The sequence below is a fragment of the Musca domestica genome, unplaced genomic scaffold, assembly GCF_030504385.1.
Source record: "Musca domestica strain aabys unplaced genomic scaffold, Musca_domestica.polishedcontigs.V.1.1 35, whole genome shotgun sequence".
NCBI classification, from domain to species: Eukaryota; Metazoa; Arthropoda; class Insecta; order Diptera; family Muscidae; genus Musca; species Musca domestica.
In genome coordinates this window covers 1168586-1188771 of record NW_026712315.1, presented here as the reverse complement: position 1 = coordinate 1188771, position 20186 = coordinate 1168586, and the positions used below count along the sequence as shown (strand labels likewise).

The following is a 20186-nucleotide window of genomic DNA, read 5'->3' as shown; positions in this document are numbered from 1 at the left end:
ACATTTAGCAGCTCCTAACTTCATAGAAGCAGGTATCAGTATTACTTTTTTTCCAGAAGTCGTTCTAGAGGCTTTCTTTCTCTACAAAACATTCTGGAGTTCTTCTTTCTATAGAAGACCTTCTACATAGATGACCTTCAGTATGGCTAATTTCAATAGAAGATCTTCTGGATGTCTTCTTTCTCTCGAAGACGTTCTGGAGATTTTCTTAAAAACAACCTGGAGGCTTTCTCTTAGAAATCCTTTGGGAAGTCTTCTGTTTGTTGAAGATTTTCATGTCCTCTCTGGAGATCTTCGTTTAACAGATCTTCTGGAGGTCATCTTAATAAGGAGGTCATTGGATAACTTCTTTCAATAGGAAGCCTTCTGGAGCTCTTCTTTTTCTGGATATTTTATCCTTTTCTTTATAGAAAACCTCAAAAGGTCTTTTTTCATAGGAGGCCCCGAGAAGATATTTTCTTTGTAGAAGATGTTTTTGAGGTCTTCTGTATATAGACCTTTTCTCCATAGATGACCTTCAACCTATGGGAAGTCGTCTGTTCATAGAGTATTTTTATGGTTGTCTTCTCGTCAAAGACCACCTTCAGGAGGTCTTCTCGTCAAAGTCCACTTTCAGAAGGTCTTCTTTTCAGAGACCTTCTGGAGGTCATTTTTATATGAAAGGTCATGGGATGACTTCTTTCAATAGGGGACCTTCTGCAGCTCTTCTGTTTAAAAAAAGTCTGCTTCTTCTATAGAAGACCTATTTTTTCTCCTTTTTTTCATAGAGAACCTTAAGAGGTCCTCTTCTCATAGAAGACCTCGAGAAGGCCCTTTTTCTAGAAGTTGTTTTAGAAGTTTTCAGCCTGTAGAAAACCTTCAGTCTATTGAATAACTTCAGGAGGTTTATATTGGTAGACCTTTGGAAGTCTTCTGGAATCTACTGTGAAAAAAAAAAATAGCTTTAATCTATTGAATAACTTCAATGGGAGATGTCTTCGATCTACAAAATCCTACCGGGGCTTTATATGCACAGACCTTCGGAAGTCTACTGTGAAAAAAATAACTTTCCATCGACAGAAGATCCTCAGAGAACCTATTTTCTCGGAGATTTGGATAATGTTTTCTAAGGTATACATGACCTTTAGGCCTTCAGGTGGCGACAATTAATGTATTATTTTAAATTGTGTTTTATTTTTTTAACAATTAAAAAATTACTTCCATTCATTCCATTTCCGCAACATTGATTTCTAATAATCATCCAAAAATTTAAATATTTGGAATTTAATAATTATTTCCTTAAAAAAAACCGAACAAAATTCACTTAAATGCTATTTCCCCTTTTTCGAATTGTTTTCTATGGAATATTAATTAAATATTTTCTATTCTTTCTATTTTCAGGTAAGCAATTAAATCGCAGTATCGATGACAAATGGTACTTGAATGCTATCGATCTGCTGCAGTGAGATCATAATTATTTGAGAACGTAAGTGATTTTCGTTTCAATATTTGTTTGTATTTTTTTTTATAAAATTGGCATCACTGCATTATGAATTGGCGATTGAAGTGGTGTTGCCTATAAAAAATGAGAAACCAGTTAATTATTTTACCTTACCTGGTGAACTCATTCCCTCGATTGTTCGTTCATTCGTTCGTTCGATGATCTCAAAATCATTAGCATAATTCAATTGTCGTGATATCACAATCGAGTGGAATACGAACATATTCATGTGGTAGAGTGTGTGCCGTTTATAGTGGTACTTTAAAGTTATATTTCACATTACATCACTGTTAGGTTATTATATGCAATGGCAGATTGTAGCTCTTATGAGGGTGGTATGTTAAGGAAAGGAAAATTATTGTATTGGAATAAAATATAACAAGTAAAATATTATCAGTTGGCTCTTCCGATTGATGTATATCCCCAGTCTTGAATTAATCCCCTATTCGAAGCAGTTGGCCAATATTGACCAATTCGTATCTGACCTAAGACTGATATAAATATTACAACGTGACAGATTTGGACTATATCGACTTCCTATACTTTATATGAGATATGTGCAAATTTTTGGAAAATGTGGAAGTATGTGTGGGGTACCAGATATAGTCGACAGAAGCATTCCGCTTTCATACTCCATTTGATACAGAAAAAAAGTTTGTGGATAATCCCCCTCGCATATATCAAAATGAACGAGAAGGCATTTTCGTTTTATACTTTTCGAAACAGGAAAATTTTTTAAATGATAACAACTTGAAAGTTTGAAAACTTTTCGAACTGAACAAATTGTGCATTTTGAGTACTACAAATATCTTACACGGTCTGTTGGAACGAATCGACCTTTTCGCTTACCAATTGGCGGTGACTTGCTGGTTATATATATTATAATATCTGTCAAGTGTATAATGGCAAGTTTCGTACCGTCCTGATATAGCATTTAAAATCACTATTTTGGTAATCTCCAAATTTCATTCACCCCCTCCCTTCATTCAATTTTATGCAAATTAACTAAAAAAAACAACCTCATTTTTACAATTTTCACTTGTCTTCATATCTATTGCACTGCCCCACTTCATCTGATGGCATCCATGCACCCATTTGTGTTGAAGCACCTACGGATGACTGCACAAATTGCATTCACGTTCATAATCGCTTTTTACTTTTTTTGTGAATTTTTGAAAACCGAATAAATAAATTTTAAACACCACCCTGGAAGACCAATTAAACGAATCACTGGAACATGTAATCAAAACTTTAAATTTGTCTTCTGGCTATGGGGCATCAGATGTACACAAGAAATGCATTCGAAATTAAACTTTTATGGATAAAAAAATTAAGAAAATCGAATCTAAGAATTCTTTTTTCAAGAACCTCCATCCAGACCAAATCCATAAATATTTAAGAAAATTTTGCACAAGGCCAAAGACTTTTAAAGTAATCTTAGTCAAGAATCATAAATACAAAAGTAATCCTCCTATCAGAAAATGCTATAAATTTTACGATTTATCCCTAATATCTTAATGACAGCCAAAAAACATCGGAGTGTCTGTCAAGTACATATGCATGTACACGGTGGCGCAAAAGTAATCTTCCGATGTTTTTTGACTGTAATTAAGATATTAGGAGGAGTTTTTAGAGGAGTTTTTTTTTTTTAATTTTATAAAGACTTCATGTCCGAAAATGGTAAATTAAAAAAAAAAATGTTTTTCAAGGTCCTTTTTGCTACATAAAAATTACAAGGATCTCCTCAGAAAAAAAAAATATTAATTTTTTTTTAATGACTTTTTAGTAAAAACCCCGAGATTTAATGAAAATAATACTCAAAAACTTTCAGACCAAAAATCTTAGATTTTTTTTTAGTTTCAACCTCTTCCTGACCTAAAATGTGTAGGATTGTAAAACTCATGGACTATTTTAATTTTTTCTTGGAAATACCGTTCATAGGAAAAAATTCTCAAGGGCTTCCAGGCCAAAAACCCTGGATTTTTGAGAAACCTGTCTGAAACAATAAACTTTTTGTAGATTTTGTAAGGAATCTTGACGAAATCTCTGAGGTTTTACGAATTGTTATTAGGGTCCCCTGAACGAAAGAACTTGTTGGTAAATGGGATTTTCCGATTTTTATGCTGTCAAAAATATAATATTTTTTTTTGTTTTTAAGTACTTTGTTCCGAAACATCGTAAATTTTCGAGTTTTTTTTTGACAAATACTTCCCGGCACAATGTAAATAGTGAATTTGTTAGAAAAATCGTTTTAAGAATTTTGAAAACACTTTGATTTATTGAAAACCCTTGGATTTTAAAGATATTTTTTCCAAGTATCTCCTATTGTAGAAAATTCTAGGACCACCAGATTTTTTTTTTTTTTTTTTTTTGAATATTTTTTAATCACCTATCGTAAGTCTTGATTTTTTTAAAAATTTTTAAGGACCCTCTTAGAAAATTTTTTAGTTATATCGAAAAATACCTCTTAAGGGAAAATTGTTATATGGGGGCTATGCGAAGACGTGGACCTGCATAGACAATTTTCGGATATTTTTTCTGTCGAACTTAAAATACGAAAATTGAAACAACTACGGTGAATAATGTCGCTAATTTCATCAAAATACCAAATATAGGAAGGTAGAGCTATATGGGGGCTATATCTAAACGTGGACCTACATATATGGCCCATTTTCAATACTAAAGGCCCTGAAGACGAAACACTCATTTGAGTAAAATTTTATCAAATTTTATCAATTCGTTCGGAAGCTATAGTGATTTCTACTGACGGACGGATAGACAGATGGACTGACGGACATCGCTAAATTGACACAAATATATATTAAGAATTAAGAATATTTATACTTTGGTCTACATTTTACGTGGAATCTTTTCAAAAAACTTTGGATTTTTCAGAGTATGTTTTTTTCACATTTTTTTCAAAATGGTTTTTTTTTTAGAAAAATATATGACTTTGGTGAAATTTGAAAAAAAAATGATTTCTTATTGGAAATATTTTTAAGCAATTACTGGCAAAAAATAGCAAATTGCTTTTGCTTCAAAATCCAATTATTTTCTGTTGGCCTCCTGAAATGGATCCAAGGGTTATTTCCAGCTTTGTCGATAGTCGCATATAGTTAGTTTATATGAATCCGAATTACACTTTGTAATTTATTTTCTATTTTTTTCTTCTTCTTCTAACTACTCAAGTTTTCAAAAATAAAACCAATTATAAAACAGAACCAAAACTTAAGAATCGAAAATTACTCACTTCTTCGAACCACTGCCAACTTTCTTAAAAACCCAATAAAATAGAATTATGTGTGACTAATTGGAAATATTATCCGCTAATTATTTTCCGTTTTAACGTTTCATTTCATAATTGTTCAATTAACAAACCCAGACTAATTAAATTAGAAACGGTTTAACTCTTAATAATTTTTGCGACCTTTTTTTTTTCAAATCATGTCAAAAAAATCCATTCGAACAACAGGTACTAGACCAATTATAAAAAAATGTTGACAACATTGTTGATTAACTTCAAATGAAATTGATTTAAACAAACAACCAATTGAGATTGGTTTGTTACAGGAAATGTCATTTGTCCGATTTGCTTTTTTCAAGGTTGTCAAAGGCATACAATGCTGTTGGACAACAGATACGTCGTTGTTGGTCATGTCCTACAACTATTAACGTTAATTGACATAATCGAATTAGAATCGATAATTATGGATGGCATTTGATACCAATGGCCTAGGTTATTGCAATGCACAGCCAAATTAAACAGAATTTCATTTCAAAACCATAAAACAGTTCTTAAATATTAACACTAACAGATCTGAAATCTACTATTCGCATATTTTTCCGTATTTTGACCCATATCGCACCTAGATAATTTCTCTCCATTAATCCACTCAATTGTAAAGAAATCTTGATTTATTATTTCGAAAAAAAAACCCAAACAATTCCCATTCAATCCACAACAATTCCTTCATTATTTACACTCTTCGCTGATGTTTCTTCGATACGCCAGTAAACAATTAAAAATCAGGTCACCCACATTTTATTTAGGCCCTATTTTACAGAAATTATTTATATAATTTCGCCTCAGGTGCCGAATGATATCAGCCAGAGTTCTTGCGCAGATTGGTCTTTTTAGAATTTTTATTTACGTGCTAAAGATTTATGGCGATCACGTTTGAGAATTTTATTTTCAAAACAGAAAATTCAAAACATCAAAGCGTTGTTCTCGAAAACGGTAGCAGAATATTAAACTGTCAACCGGGTGATGAATCGGGTTTGCATCTTTTGAATCACAATCATCAGACAATCAATCAAACTGGCACTCACCGAGTGAATTATGATCACTAAGGGTGTGGGAAATTCTTTTCATGAAGATTCACCTCTTTATAAGAGAAAAGTATAAGTGAGTGAAAAAAATGGTCTTCTCTTCTATGAGGAGAGCAAGTAGCAATATTTTTCTATGAGAAGAGCAAGTGGTCATCTCTGCTATGTCAAGACCAATTGGTCTTCTCTACTATGAGAAGTCCAATTGGACTTCTATTCTAGGAGAAGTGGTCGTCTCTTCTATTAGAAGAGCGAGTGGTCTCTTCTGTGAGAAGAGCAAGTGGTCTTCTCTTTTACGAGAAGACCAATTGGTCTTCTATGAAAAGACCAGCTGGTTTTCTCTTCTATGATGAGAGCAATTTGTCTTAGTCTAGGAGTCCTACCTTCTACTGGTCTTCTATGAGAAGACCTTCTTCTGGTCTTCTGTGAAAAGACCTTCCTCTGGTCTTCTATGAGAAGACCTTCCTCTGGTCTTCTATGAGAAGACCTTCCTCTGGTCTTCTGTGAGAAGACCTTCTTCTCGTCTTCTATGAGCAGACCTTCTCGTCTTCTATGAGCAGACCTTCTGCTATTGTATTAGCAGACCTTCTGCTATTCTATTAGCAGACCTTCTGCTATTCTATTAGCAGACCTTCTGCTCTTCTATGAGCAGACCTTCTCGTCTTCTATGAGCAGACCTTCTGCTCTTCTCTATGAGAAGACCTTCTGCTCTTCTCCATGAGAAGACCTTCTGCTCTTCTCCATGAGAAGACCTTCTGCTCTTCTCTATTAGAAGACCTTCTGCTCTTCTCTATTAGAAGACCTTCTGCTCTTCTCTATTAGAAGACCTTCTGCTCTTCTCTATGAGGAGACCTTCTTCTACTCTTCTATGAGGAGACCTTCTTCTGGTCTTCTATAAGAATACCTTCTTCTGGTCTTCCATAAGAATACCTTCTACTGGTCTTCTATGAGAAGACCTTCGACTGGTCTTGTATGAGAAGACCTCCTACTGGTCTTCTATGAGAAGACCTTCTTCTGGTCTTCTATGAGAAGACCTTCTTCTGGTCTTCTATGAGAAGACCTTCTTCTGGTCTTCTATGAGAAGACCTTCTTCTGGTCTTCTATGAGAAGACCTTCTTCTGGTCTTCTATGAGAAGACCTTCTTCTGGTCTTCTATGATAAGACCTTCTTCTGGTCTTCTATGAGAAGACCTTCTTCTGGTCTTCAATGAGGAGGCCTTCTTCTGGTCTTCATTGAGAAGGCCTTCTTCTGGTCTTCAATGAGAAGGCCTTCTCCTGGTCTTCTCTAAGAAGACCTTCTGCTCTTCTCTATGAGAAGACCTTCTGCTCTTCTCTATGAGAAGACCTTCTGCTCTCCTCTATGAGAAGACCTCTTGGTCTTCTATGAGAAGACCTCTTGGTCTTCTTTGAGAAGGCCTCTTGGTCTTCTATGAGAAGACCTTCTGCTCTTCTATGAGAAGACCTTGTGCTCTTCTATGAGAAGACCTCTTGGTTTTCTATGAGAAGACCTTGTGCTCTTCTATGAGAAGACGCTCTCGTCTTCTATGAGAAGACCTTATGCTCTTCTATGAGAAGACTTTCTCGTCTTCTATAAGAAGTCCTTCCCGTCATTTTTAAGAAGACCTTCTCGTCTTCTCTAAGAATTTCTTCTGCTCTTCCATAAGAAGAAGAAGTGGTCTTCTATAAGAAGACGATTTTGTCTTCTGTGATAATACCAACTGCTTTTCTAATAGGAAAAGTCAGGAGAATACCTTCTTGTAGGTCTTCTCGTAGAATAGGTCTTATTTGGGAAGACCGGATGGTCTTCTCCTTGAATAGGGTTTTTTTTTTTGATTTTTTCCATTTCACCTCATTTTGCTCCCTTATTAAATCCGAGAACCGGCAATCATTTATGCAAATTTGAATTTCTTCACAGTTTTAAAAATTGTTGCGTGAGAAGATTAAATAAAAATATTATTGGACACATGAGCAAGACAGGCCCTGACTTTGCATGATTGCCGTTTTTGTCTGTCTTTCTTCTTTTCAAAATGAAAATTAAAGGAAATATCAATTCAAATCAAAGATCAAGAAATAGACCTTGATCTATAAATGTAACTCGTTTATTCCAAGTGGGGCTTTATCCGTTGTGGTTGCAACAAAAGAAAAAAAGATTACAGGAAACTATTTGACGTACGTTTCTTCCATACATACATACGTACGTACATACGTACATGGTACGTAAACACCTTAATTTGATGCCATAAATCATTTGATCATTATTTAAATAAAACAGAAGGAAAAAAATACACTCCTATTTATTTAAATCACTTCTCTCAACAAAGCAAAAATCTTGGGGGATAAGATTTGTAATGCGTGTCGGATAATAGTTGTGTGTGAGTGTGTTTGCCTAAAGATCACATTTGTATTCATTGAAGCCAGCAGTTATGTCAAGTTTTCACTACTGGCTTGGCCGGCAGTCGGTCGTACTGGCTGACTGCTGCCAGCTACTTCGTCTCAACAATTGTTTCAATTACTCGTTTCAATTTTTTGCATCCAAACAAATAGACACTTGGATGGACAGCCAAGTGAGACGGACGGACAGACAACCATTTAAATAGACATTTAACAGAGCGTGGTTCTGGTTTTTAAGATTTTATTTTATTTTAGTTTAATTTTTCAACGTTTGTTGTAATAAAAATTTTTAAATGACTTTGACGCAATTTTTTCTCTCTCTCTCTGAAGGCTAAAACTTAATGTGCCGACGACGACGACGACGTTGGTCATGATTTTCATGACAACTTTAAAGTTGTCATTTTTGTTTATTCCACAAACCACCAGCACCAACATCATCGTAATTTTTGAAATCAAAATGCAACTTGATTTGGAACTACAAAACAATGTAATTAAATTTCAACAAAGAAAACAAAAAGAAATAAAAAACACAAAACTTTTTAAAATGAAGAACATGACCTCTCCGGTAATACGAGAAGTCATGTGTTTGCCATGTTACATTGTTGGATACAAGTTTTTTATACCCTCAGCCACATGGCTAGGGAGAAGGGTAGGCTTTACTCTAGTTTAGTAAAAGCTCTTCGATTTTTTCGAATTATATTTGACCAAAACTAACAAACCGTGACCCCTTCATGTGACCACTTGTTGAATAGATATATTCATAAGCTTTCAAACGATATATATAGTCCAATCGGGTAAGTGAATGCGGGTCCAGACCCGGTCTTGAACCCGGACCATCGGGTTCAGGGGTCCCGAGTCCGTCCCCTTAGAAAAAATAGTTTCCCGGAATCAGGGTAAAAGTACCTACCTATGGAAAAAATTTCGAAAAAAATCGAAGAGTTTTTACTAAACTAGATTTGTTCCAATTTTCATTATTTGGATAAAATCGAGTTATGTAAAATTTAATTCAATTTCTTCCAAAAAAAAAAAAAGAAAAGAAAAATTGTCATTCATGCCATCCAAAGTATGTCGATGTGTTATCCGCGTTATCCAAAAATGGCGGCCATATTATCCAAAGAATGAAGAAGTATTATCACCCACAACATTCAAAAATATAGATGCCAGACATTTTACAGGGCTTTTCAATACAGACCTTCCAGATGGATAGAAGATCTTACTGCAGATCATCTATTGCTACAAGATCTTCTGTAAGCCTTCTCATGCTAAAATATACTTTACAGATTTTCTTTTGATTGAAGGCTCCATGGATCTCTTATAGGGTTTTAAAGACCTTTAATACTCTTTCCATTGCTAGAAGACCTTTCATGCATTTGGATATTGTGCAGAATTGGATGTATTGTTTTCAAAAGAAAAGTCAATTCATTGTCGTTAATTGAACACAGAGAGGTCTTTAAACTTGTCTCAAATTCAGCGATAAGCACAATTGTGTTTGTTACATATTTCGTTTCTTTTTTTGCGTCAGGTTTCTTACCAAGGCTTGATGAGGGGAGGAGGAGAGGAAACTAGCCAAGTTTTTGCATTGTCATTTCATTGTTTAATGTTTCCTTACGCCTTTCTATTTGCTCTATGGGTTTGTCTTTCTTTGGCCCACACATACACACACATCCATAGATCCATATGGTTGGTCATAGTTATGCTGGTGGTATTGGTGTCGGCGGTGTTGGGTTAAATTGATATCTCCCCACCACATTAGCCCATAATGGCAAGGCAAACGTTATTGAGACCCTCAGCAAATGTTGATGGCAGAATATATTTAACAAAAACAATACATATTTTACAACAACAACACCAAAAGACAAAACAAGGCGATGAAACCTCCCAAACGCAGCGAATTGAGAATAGCTGCAAAGCGGAGTGATGGTGGTGGTATTGGCTTGGCTTATTTTACATTTGACGCGTGCTGTTGTGACCACAGAAAAACGTCTAAAGTTTAATTTGGCCTGGCTTTGTCGTTGGCTTTTTCATTCAATTTCAGCTTCATGTGCAACTCCACACTGAAGCCATTCATAGCTGGCTGGGGTTGGTGGCTCTGTTTAACTTCTGTCCCAAAAAAAAAAAAAAAAAAAAAAAAAAAAAAATATATAAAACAAGTAAAAAAGCTGTAAGTTCGGCCGGGCCGAACTTTTAATACCCTCCACCACTTGGTACACATTTGGCAATTTCTTAAAAATACCGAATGCCTATACGACGTGGCCCATTTACGACGACGTAGATCTGCAACTTTTGTCATAAGTTATTACAATATTTAAATGCGAATTTAGGGAATACCGTTATATGGTGGCTATACGAAGACGTGGACCTGCACAGACAATTATCTGGCATGGGCTGAAGTATCCATTACGAACTTCACATGCGAAATTTGAAACAATCCCGGTAAATAATGTCGCTAAAATCATCAAAATACCGAATATCGGGGGGTACGGTATATGGGGGCTATACAAAGACGTGGATCTACATTTCTGTATTATGTTGTAGTATCTATTACGAACTTCAAATACCAAATTTGGAACGATTCCGTTAAAAAATGTCGCTAAAATCATCAAAATACCGAATATCGAGGGGTACCGTTATATGGAGGCTATATGAAGACGTGGACCTACATGGCTCATTTTTTGACTTAGGTTCTAGTATGAATTACGATCTTCAAATACCAAATTTGGAACGATTCCGTTAAATAATGTCGCTAAAATCATCAAAATACTGAATATCGGGGGTACCATTATATGGGGGCTATACGAAGACGTGGACCTGTACAGATAATTTTCTGTTTTAGGCTGTAGTATCTATTACGAACTTCAAATGCCAAATTTGAAACAATTCCGGTGAATAATGTCGCTAAAATCATCAAAATACCGAATATCGGGAGGTACCGTTATATGGGGGCTATATGATAACTTGGACCTACATGGCCCATTTACGAACTTAACCTGCCTATTGACAAAATATACATGTTTGCAAAATTTTAGCCTTCTATCTCAATTTGTTCGAAAGATAGCGTGATTACAACAGACGGACAGACAGCCATGCTAAATCGTCTTAGAATTTTACGCTGATCAGGAATATAAATACTTTGTTGGGTCTGACATGAGTATTTCGAGGAGTTACAAAAGGATTGACAAAATTAATATACCCTCCATAATATGGTGGAGGGTATAAAAACGAAATGGTAATGCTAACTTGCCGACAATGAGGACAACTGTGACAGTTGGTGTTTAACCCGTTTAAATTTCCACATTTAAAGTTTGAGCAGTTCGCTTTAGTTTAGCTTTTTATGACATTTTAAATAACGTTATGAAAAATCCATTCAGGCCATCGTCTCTGGAAGAGCGAGCCATCGCCATGACTCAATCATATCACCACCACCAAAGTGGTGAGGGGAAAAATATGAAAACTCAGGGGAAAATTCATTATAAAAACCAAACGTGTTCAAGACTCAATAAAATTGGTACTTAAATGTCAGTTTATGGTCGATACGACGATGGATGATACGAAACAGCTAGACATACACACACACACAGCAAGATCTTGGCCTATACGCCATCAGCAAGGCAACCTGGCCTGCTCGACGAGCTTCTTGCATTTATTGCCTTGTTTTGTTATTTACGTAAGAACCAGACGAGGCGTACCACATTAGCTCAAGCTTGGCAGGCTAAAAGCCCGACTTATTCGAAAAGTTTATTACCTAAATGACACCATAGCTCCGTAACTAAGTATGTCATCGAATTGGCTTGCAGACGTCACAAAAAAAAAAAATCAGGTAGAAATTAATTCAATTTGATATGAGTTTTGAAAATATTCGTTTTTAATATCCATGATTTTCGAATAAAAATCATCTAAACGTTTTTAATAGCCGTGAAAACGTTTCCAATATTTTTTTACTCAATTTTTGGATAATTAGAATCAAATATATTTGGTTTTTTGGGATAACAAGGATACAATGATATAAAAAAAATATTGTAAAAGTCTTAACCACGTTATCCATTTGTATTAGAAATATTATCCACGTTATTAAATAAGGAAAAATTTTACCTACGTTTTTTTTTAAACTGTTAAAATGTTATCCACCTTATCCAAATATGGCAAAAATATTATCCAAATGTAGTGAAAACATTTTCCATGCTACCCATAACAGTTGAAATTATTATCCACTTTATCCAAATATGGTTAAACTATTATCCAAATGTAGTAAAAATGTGGTTCATGTATAAAAAACAGTTAAAAATTGTATCTAGTTTATCCAAATGTAGCAAAAATGTTATCCACGTTGTCCGAATATAGTCAAAATATTATCCACATTATCCAAATATAGTAAAAATGTTATCCGCATTATCCGAATATTATCATTTATATTATCCCCGTATTCCAAATACAGTAAAAATATTATCCACGTTATATTAAAAATACTATCCACGTTATCCGAATATAGTAAAAATAGTATCCACGTTATCCAAATGTATTAAAATTTTTATCCGCGTTATCTAAATGTGGTCAAAATATTATCCACGTTATCCAAATATAGTAGAATTCTTATGCGCGTTATCTAAATGTGGTCAAAATATTATCCACGTTATCCAAATATAGTAAAAAAGTTATCCAGGTTGTCTAAATGTGGTCAAAATGTTATCAAAGTTTTCCAAATATAGTAAAAATATTATCCACGTTATCCGAATATGGTAAAAATATTATCCACGTTATCCGGATATATTTAAAATATTATCCACGTTATCCAAATATAATAAAAATTTTATCCACTTTATCCGAATGTAGTAAAAATATTATCCACGTTATCCGAATATAAAAAAATATTATCCATCTTATCCGAATGTAATAAAATATTATCCACGTAATCCAAATATAATAAAAATATTATCCACGTTATCCGAATATAAAAAAATATTATCCATCTTATCCGAATGTAGTAAAATATTATCCACGTAATCCAAATAAAATAAAAATATTATCCACCTTATCCGAATGTTCTAAAAATATTATCCACGTTATCCAAATGTAATAAAAATATTACCCACCTTATCCGAATGTGGTCAAAATATTATCCACGTTATCCGAATATAGTAAAAATAGTATCCACGTTATCCAAATATAGTAGAATTTTTATCCGCGTTATCTAAATGTGGTCAAAATATTATCCACGTTATCCAAATATTTTAAAAATGTTATCCAGTTTGTCTAAATGTTGCCAAAATGTTATCCAGTTTGTCTAAATGTTGCCAAAATGTTATCAACGTTATCCAAATATAGTAAAAATAATATCCACGTTATCCTAATATAGTAAAAATATTATCCACGTTATCCGAATAGGGTAAAAATGTTTTCCACGTTATCCAAATATATTAAAAATATTATCCACGTTATCCAAGTATAATAAAAATATTATCCACTTTATCCGAATGTAGTAAAAATATTATCCACTTCATTCTAATATAGTAAAAATATTATCCACCTTATCCGAATGTGTTCAAAATATTATCCGTGTTATCCAGGTTGTCTGAATGTGGTCAGAATGTTATCAACGTTATCCAAATATATTCCAAATATTATCCACGTTATCCTAATATAGTAAAAATATTATCCACGTTATCCGAATATGGTAAAAATGTTATCCACGTTATCCGAGTTGGAATAAATATATTCCAAATATTATCCACGTAATCCTAATATAGTAAAAATATTATCCACGTTATCCGGATATGGTAAAAACGTTATCCACTTCATCCAAATATAGTCAAAGTATTATTCACGTTATCCGAATATAGTAAAAATAATATCCGCATTATCCGAATAAAGTTAATATATTATCCACATTATCCAAATATAGTAAAAATATCATCCACGTTATCCGAAAATTATCCCCGTTGTCCAAATATAGTAAAAATGTTATCCACGTTATCCGAATATTATCCACGTTATCCAAATATAGTAAAAATATTATCCACGTTATCCGAATAGAGTAAAAATGTTATCCACGTTATCCAAATATACTAAAAATATTATCCACGTTATCCGCATTGAGTAAAAATGTTATCCACGTTATACAAATATAGTGAAATTATTATCCTCGTTGTCCAAATATAGTATAAATATTATCCACGTTATCCCAATATTATCCGTTATATTATCCACGTTAAATATTATCCTCTTTATTCCAATATTATCCGTTATATTATCCATGTTATCCAAATATAGTAAAACTATTATCTACTTATGCAAATATAGTAAAAAGTGTTATCCGCGTTATCCGAATATAATAAAAATATTATCCACGTTATTTAAATGTTGTCAAAATGTTATCCACGTTATCCTAATATAGTAAAAATATTATCCACGTTATCCGATGAAGTAAAAGTATTATCCCGTTATCCGAATTAGTAAAAATATTATCCACCCTATCCGAATATGGCCAAAATGTAATACACATTATCCAAATAGCGTAACAATATTATTCACATTATCGAAATACAAAAAAAAGGAAAAATATGGAAGAACTTTTATCCACGTTATTGAAATCAGGTAAAAATATTATTTGCTTGCACCAAAATAAATACAAATACTATCAAAATTAAAAGAGATTAAATATTATCCATAAAATATGAAAGCCTTATCAACAATGTAAAAATTAAAATATTATCCATATTATCCGAAAAAATGTAAAATAGTATCTCCATTTAAAATTTATCCACCTTATCCGAAACAATACTATTATCCACGTTGTTAAAGAAAGGAAGAAAGGTAGGTCTGGTCTTCGACCTTCGAAGACCTCATACTAGTGTTCTATTCATAAAATACATTTTGAAAGTCTGCTATTTACAAAGCACATATTTGAAAGGCTTCCATCCATACAAATCCCTTATAATGTCCTTTATCTGTAGAAGACCGAAAGAAAGCTTTATATCGTTTCACGATCTGTCTATGGATTATTTATAGGGATGACCCATCTTAGGTCTTCCTTTCTATAAAACACGGAATTTATTTTCTAGAAGAGAAGAAGTCCTTTGGAAGATCTCTCGGAGATTATATTTATATATGTATCTGCAGGGAGACTTGTCGCATGGCCCCAATCCATGCAGTAAACCAAACTGGGAAAGCTCGGTTTGACTTCAGTATGCAGGTTGCGAAAATACTTTCAATTTCGGATGAGATCTCATTCGGACTTCCGAATGAATATTATATGAGTGGTTAAAATCCTAATGATTATCTATTTTTTGTCCTCTTTCCGACTTGACTCTGAGGGGCATTTATGAAAAAATCTGAAAGAATATAAGATTTGTCGAATCGATGCCTGATAGATTTCTGAAGTAATATCTGACGGAATTCGGATTTATATGCCAAATCTCGTAAACTAAATCTGTATAAGTAGAAGAGTTGTCGGACCGATGCCGGATAGATTTCTGAAGTGATATCTCATGGAATTCTGATTTATTTACCAATTGTCGTAATTCGATTTGCTAAGTAGGATATATATCAAAATGCATATACTATTTACAGCCACTTTTTAGTAGTAGAATTTCATGTTATATAAAAATATGCCCACAAATTAGAAAGGTCCGCATTTTTGTTAAGGCCAAAAGATTATCTTATTTCTATATAAGGCCCCGAATAGGTCTTCTATATAAGGAAAATCTACAACGGATAGGTGGAAGGACTTAAATGGATTTTCTATTTACAGAAGTCCTTTTAGGTGGCATCTAGAGAAATAAAGCATTTATTTGGCCTTTTACAGAACGATTTTTATAGGATTTTTGTCCATAGATCATCTATAAAGTGCTTCTATATTCCAAAGACCTGTGAAAACATGTGACCCTTCGAATTTCAAGATTTTATTTAAGTGAGATAAAAAACAACAACAAATTTCCGAATCGTATTAATAAAAACCCACCCCACCCCACTATTTGTTTATGACATCCAAAAGCATTTGAATGCAAACGGAGCTTCGTTCATGGTCATTCTCATCGTAGGCCTGCAACTCGAAGACAGCCTTGTGCAGCCCCGATAACCTTTCGCCCTCAATGTCAACGGCCAGTTGCAAATGGAAGGGAATGTGATGATAGGTCACCTACAACACAAGCCACAATTAATCGCCTCTTTCTTCCTTACTTTCTTCCGCACTTACCCCCTTGTGATTGATGCACTTGCGATCCTCTTCGTCGACAAACTGACCCCAGGCTTTATACCAAAATCCATCCTCTTCGAACAGAGTTGAACAGAAATCCTTTTGGACCATTGAAAACACCGTCGGTTGCCAACCACCTCGAGCCGATTTTAGCAAATCGGCTTTAAAATCTACACGATCGGTAGGTTCCACATCCCATATCACTTCGACATAGCCCTCTATACTGGCACTTTCTTCCAGGATCTCGACTTCTAAATTGGACATATCGAAGAGGCTGTCCAACCCCAAAACATCCGGCTTGTCATCACAATCGGAAAATATACCGGCATCTTCGGGAAGGAATATGTGTATGGTTCCATGTGATGAAGAGAAAATGTCACAAAGTATTAGTAAAACGAATATTTTCCAAAAATCTTGAATATATAGCGACATTTTTTTTCGGACACAGGTTTTACGAAATGACTGAAGTTTTGCAGTTCTACTAAGTGGGTTTTATATGGGTTTTGGTTGGGGTTCTGTGTTCCCACCAATGTGACAACATGTAATTTCCTTGTTTGTTATTGTTGTTTAGATTAGTTAATCGATTTTGAAAATTGGTTGTTTATTTTGTAATACGTTGTTGTTGAGTGAGTTAGTGTCATGCAACAGGCATAACTGAAATTTATGGTGTCGATGTGATCGACATTTTTTTTTTCGAGACCTTTTCATTATGGGATTATACATTTTTCCATCGCAAGGAATTGTTATGCAGTTATGATAATCAAAATCAAAACCCAAATCAAACAGCTATCGATTATTACTATTTTTTCAAAAAATTATCGACAACGATAAATATGGCAATTTTTTATTAAAAATATTAATTAATGGGATCATAATTTAATTTTCATTACTTGGTAATTTCTCGATATTTTTGAAATCGAAACTAAGAGTTATCGATTTTTAATATATTTTCCAAAAATTATCGATAATTATCGATAGATATATAAATTGATTTTTCTATCGCAAAGAATTTTTATGCAATCGTGATACTCAAAATTAAACATCAAACTAAAAAAATCAAATCCAACAGCTACCAAATATTTATAATTTTTCAAAAACTTATCGATAACGATAAATATTACAATTTTTGATTAATATTATTAATTAATTGGATTATAGTTCAATATTCATTGCGTAGGGATTTTTTAAAATTATTTCTCGATATTTTTGAGATCGAAAGTAAGGGTTATCGATTTTTAATACTTTTTCCAAAAATTATCGAAAAATATCCATTGCTGTATAAATCGATTTTTCTATCGCAATGAATTTTTTATGCAGTTATGATATTCAAAATTAAAAATCAAATCAAATAGATACCGATTTTTATTATTTTTAAAAAAATTTATCGATAACGATAAATATGACAATTTTTAATTATTATTATTAATTATGAGATTATAATTCAGTTTCCATTGCTTGGGTTGTTTTTAATTTTTTCTCAAATTTTTTTGAAATCGAAACTAAGAGTTATCGGTTTTATATATATATATATATATATATATATATATATATATATATATATATATATATATATATATATATATATATATATATATATATATTTTTTTTTTTTTTTTTTTTTTTTTTTTCAAAAAATTATCGATGAAAAAACTGCGCCCAACTTCAAACTGCTGTCATTTCTAAGCCACTCGTCCGACAGCTGTTAAAACTATTCCAGTGATAGCTGATTATATTGTATACAAGCGTACGCTAAGCATTTTGGTGAGAATTTTCCAGCAGAAAAATTTTTCGTGATGGAATTCAAGCGTGATAGTCTGATTTATTTATATTTGGCTTGAAAACCACAAGTGGCTATCGTTAGAACACTCCAGCATTTAAATGTGAATAAATCTGTAGTGTTTCGTACCATCGCTCGTTACCGTGATACTGGTAGCATAGCCCGACGTCAGGGAAGTAGACGGAGGAAACAGCAACATCAGCAGAATAGGTTCGAAAAGTAAAGAAGCGACTTGATCGAAACGCGCGTCGCAGTGACTGAAAAATGGCTCGTGAGCTGAACATATCGCAATATTCCATTCGCCAAATATTGAAAAATGAGCTCGGGGAGATTCCAAAACGTACAAGAACACACAAGAAAAACACAGCAATAGACTCAAAAGAGCTAAAGAGTTGCTTCGCTTGGCCGAATTTGGTTTTCGCCGATGAGAAAACATTCGCCACAATTGTCCAGCAGTTGGTAAACAAACAAAATGATCGTGTTTACTTTCCCAAGGAGGTCAGCTGAAAATGTGCACTTTCGGTTGGCCACCAGAACTCAAGCGCCGGTCATGGTGTTAGTGTGGGCCGCCATAACAGCCGATTGTCACTCTCTGCTTGTATTAATCGACCGTGGCATTAAAATAAATGCGGAATATTATCGTGAATATATTCTTGAGGGTATGAGAAAGCCTTGGGCACACAAACATTTTGGCCTCCGACATTGGACATTCCAACAGGACTCAGGACCATCGCACTCAGCTCGCGCCACCCAAGAATGGTTACAAAATGATGTCCCTCGCTTCATTTCCAGCGCACAATGGCCAACAAAATCTCCGGATACCAATCCGTTGGACTATTGAGTTGGAAAGTAAGGTTGACACTAAAAAATACCAAAGTGTTGATGACCTCAAGCAAGCGCTTCGCCGGGAATGGGCCAAAATGCCGCAGATCAACATTCGGGCAGCGTGTGACGGTTTCATTGGCCGTTTGTAGGCCATAATTCGTGGCAAAGATGACCAATTCGAGCAAATCTCAACTTATTCTAAAATTTGATATTTTCGACATTTTTTACTTTCGTTCAATAAAATTAAAAAAAAATGTAAAAATTATGGCGTTTGACTTTGTTGCAGTATTTTTTATCTCACCCTATATTCGTTCTCTCTGAAACTAAATTATAACTATTCTATAGCCAAAGGTTGATCTACTTCAAATAAATTCTTTTGTTATTGGAGCTCTACTAAATATGTTAAGTGGTGTAGGGTATCATATAATCGACCCTGTCCGACTTTTGACTTTTCCTTACTGGTCTTAAGTTTGTTCTAAATTTAGCTGGATTTTATTTATAAATATTTATTTGCAAGCCCTATATAAGATCATAACGTTATACTATAATATAACGTTATTCTATAATAATATTAAATTTTATTTCTTGTTTTCCTTTTTTTTTACAGGTACCTTATTTTGGGTTTAAAATTTTCTTCCCCAAACAAACAATTGCAGTAGCTGTTAAAAAATATCGATAAGTATTAGAAAACTTGAGATAATTAACAATATCATATTATGAATCCCAACACAATTTCTTTTAGGTAGCAATAATCCTAATTTTTGAGAATAATTGTTTTTATTTTATTTTATTTATTTATTTTTTTATTTATTTATGTATTTATTTATTTATTTATTTTTTTTTTTTTGAGGGCAAACATTTTCGTAACCCAGCTCATAATTCCATTACCATTAGGGGGAATATTTGAAACAATTCTTCCATCTATTATATGATAACTGCGTACTTATTATTCCGAAAAATATTTACTAAAAACCTTTTTGTTGTCTAACTGAGAACCGCTATATTTTCTACACATCCCAAGATGACTGGCTAAAATAAACTCAAATCTGTTCCCATAATGTTATATTTATCAAAAATTATTGAAATAAATTTTATGATGTTTTTATCTAAAATTACCATTCACCCAGAACCCAAAATCATAACCCAAAAACGCTATTTTCAACATCCACACACATACGCCTACCTTCACATTCACGTCAT

General features: G+C 33.5%; 2 protein-coding genes across 2 annotated transcripts in view; one reads left to right on the top strand and one right to left on the bottom strand.

Annotated features, from left to right (window-relative positions):
* Positions 1-20186, top strand: part of LOC101889582 (mucin-5AC) — a 247916-nt gene that overhangs the window by 131003 nt on the left and 96727 nt on the right. The window lies entirely within an intron of this gene.
* LOC109612339 (uncharacterized) lies at positions 16084-16861 on the bottom strand. Its single transcript, XM_020036301.2, has 2 exons — positions 16385-16861; positions 16084-16327 (listed from the first exon to the last, which is right to left on the bottom strand). Exons 1-2 carry the CDS (start codon positions 16814-16816, stop codon positions 16160-16162), a joined length of 600 nt encoding a protein of 199 aa, XP_019891860.1. The 5' UTR covers positions 16817-16861; the 3' UTR covers positions 16084-16159.

Bases quoted from the DNA above. Each gene is read 5' to 3' on its own strand.
- LOC109612339 (XM_020036301.2), bottom strand. From the start codon at position 16,816: ATGTCGCTATATATTCAAGATTTTTGGAAAATATTCGTTTTACTAATA. The intron at 16,328-16,384 runs GTAAGTGCGGAA...CTTGTGTTGTAG, and splicing joins AGTGCATCAATCACAAGGGG to GTGACCTATCATCACATTCC.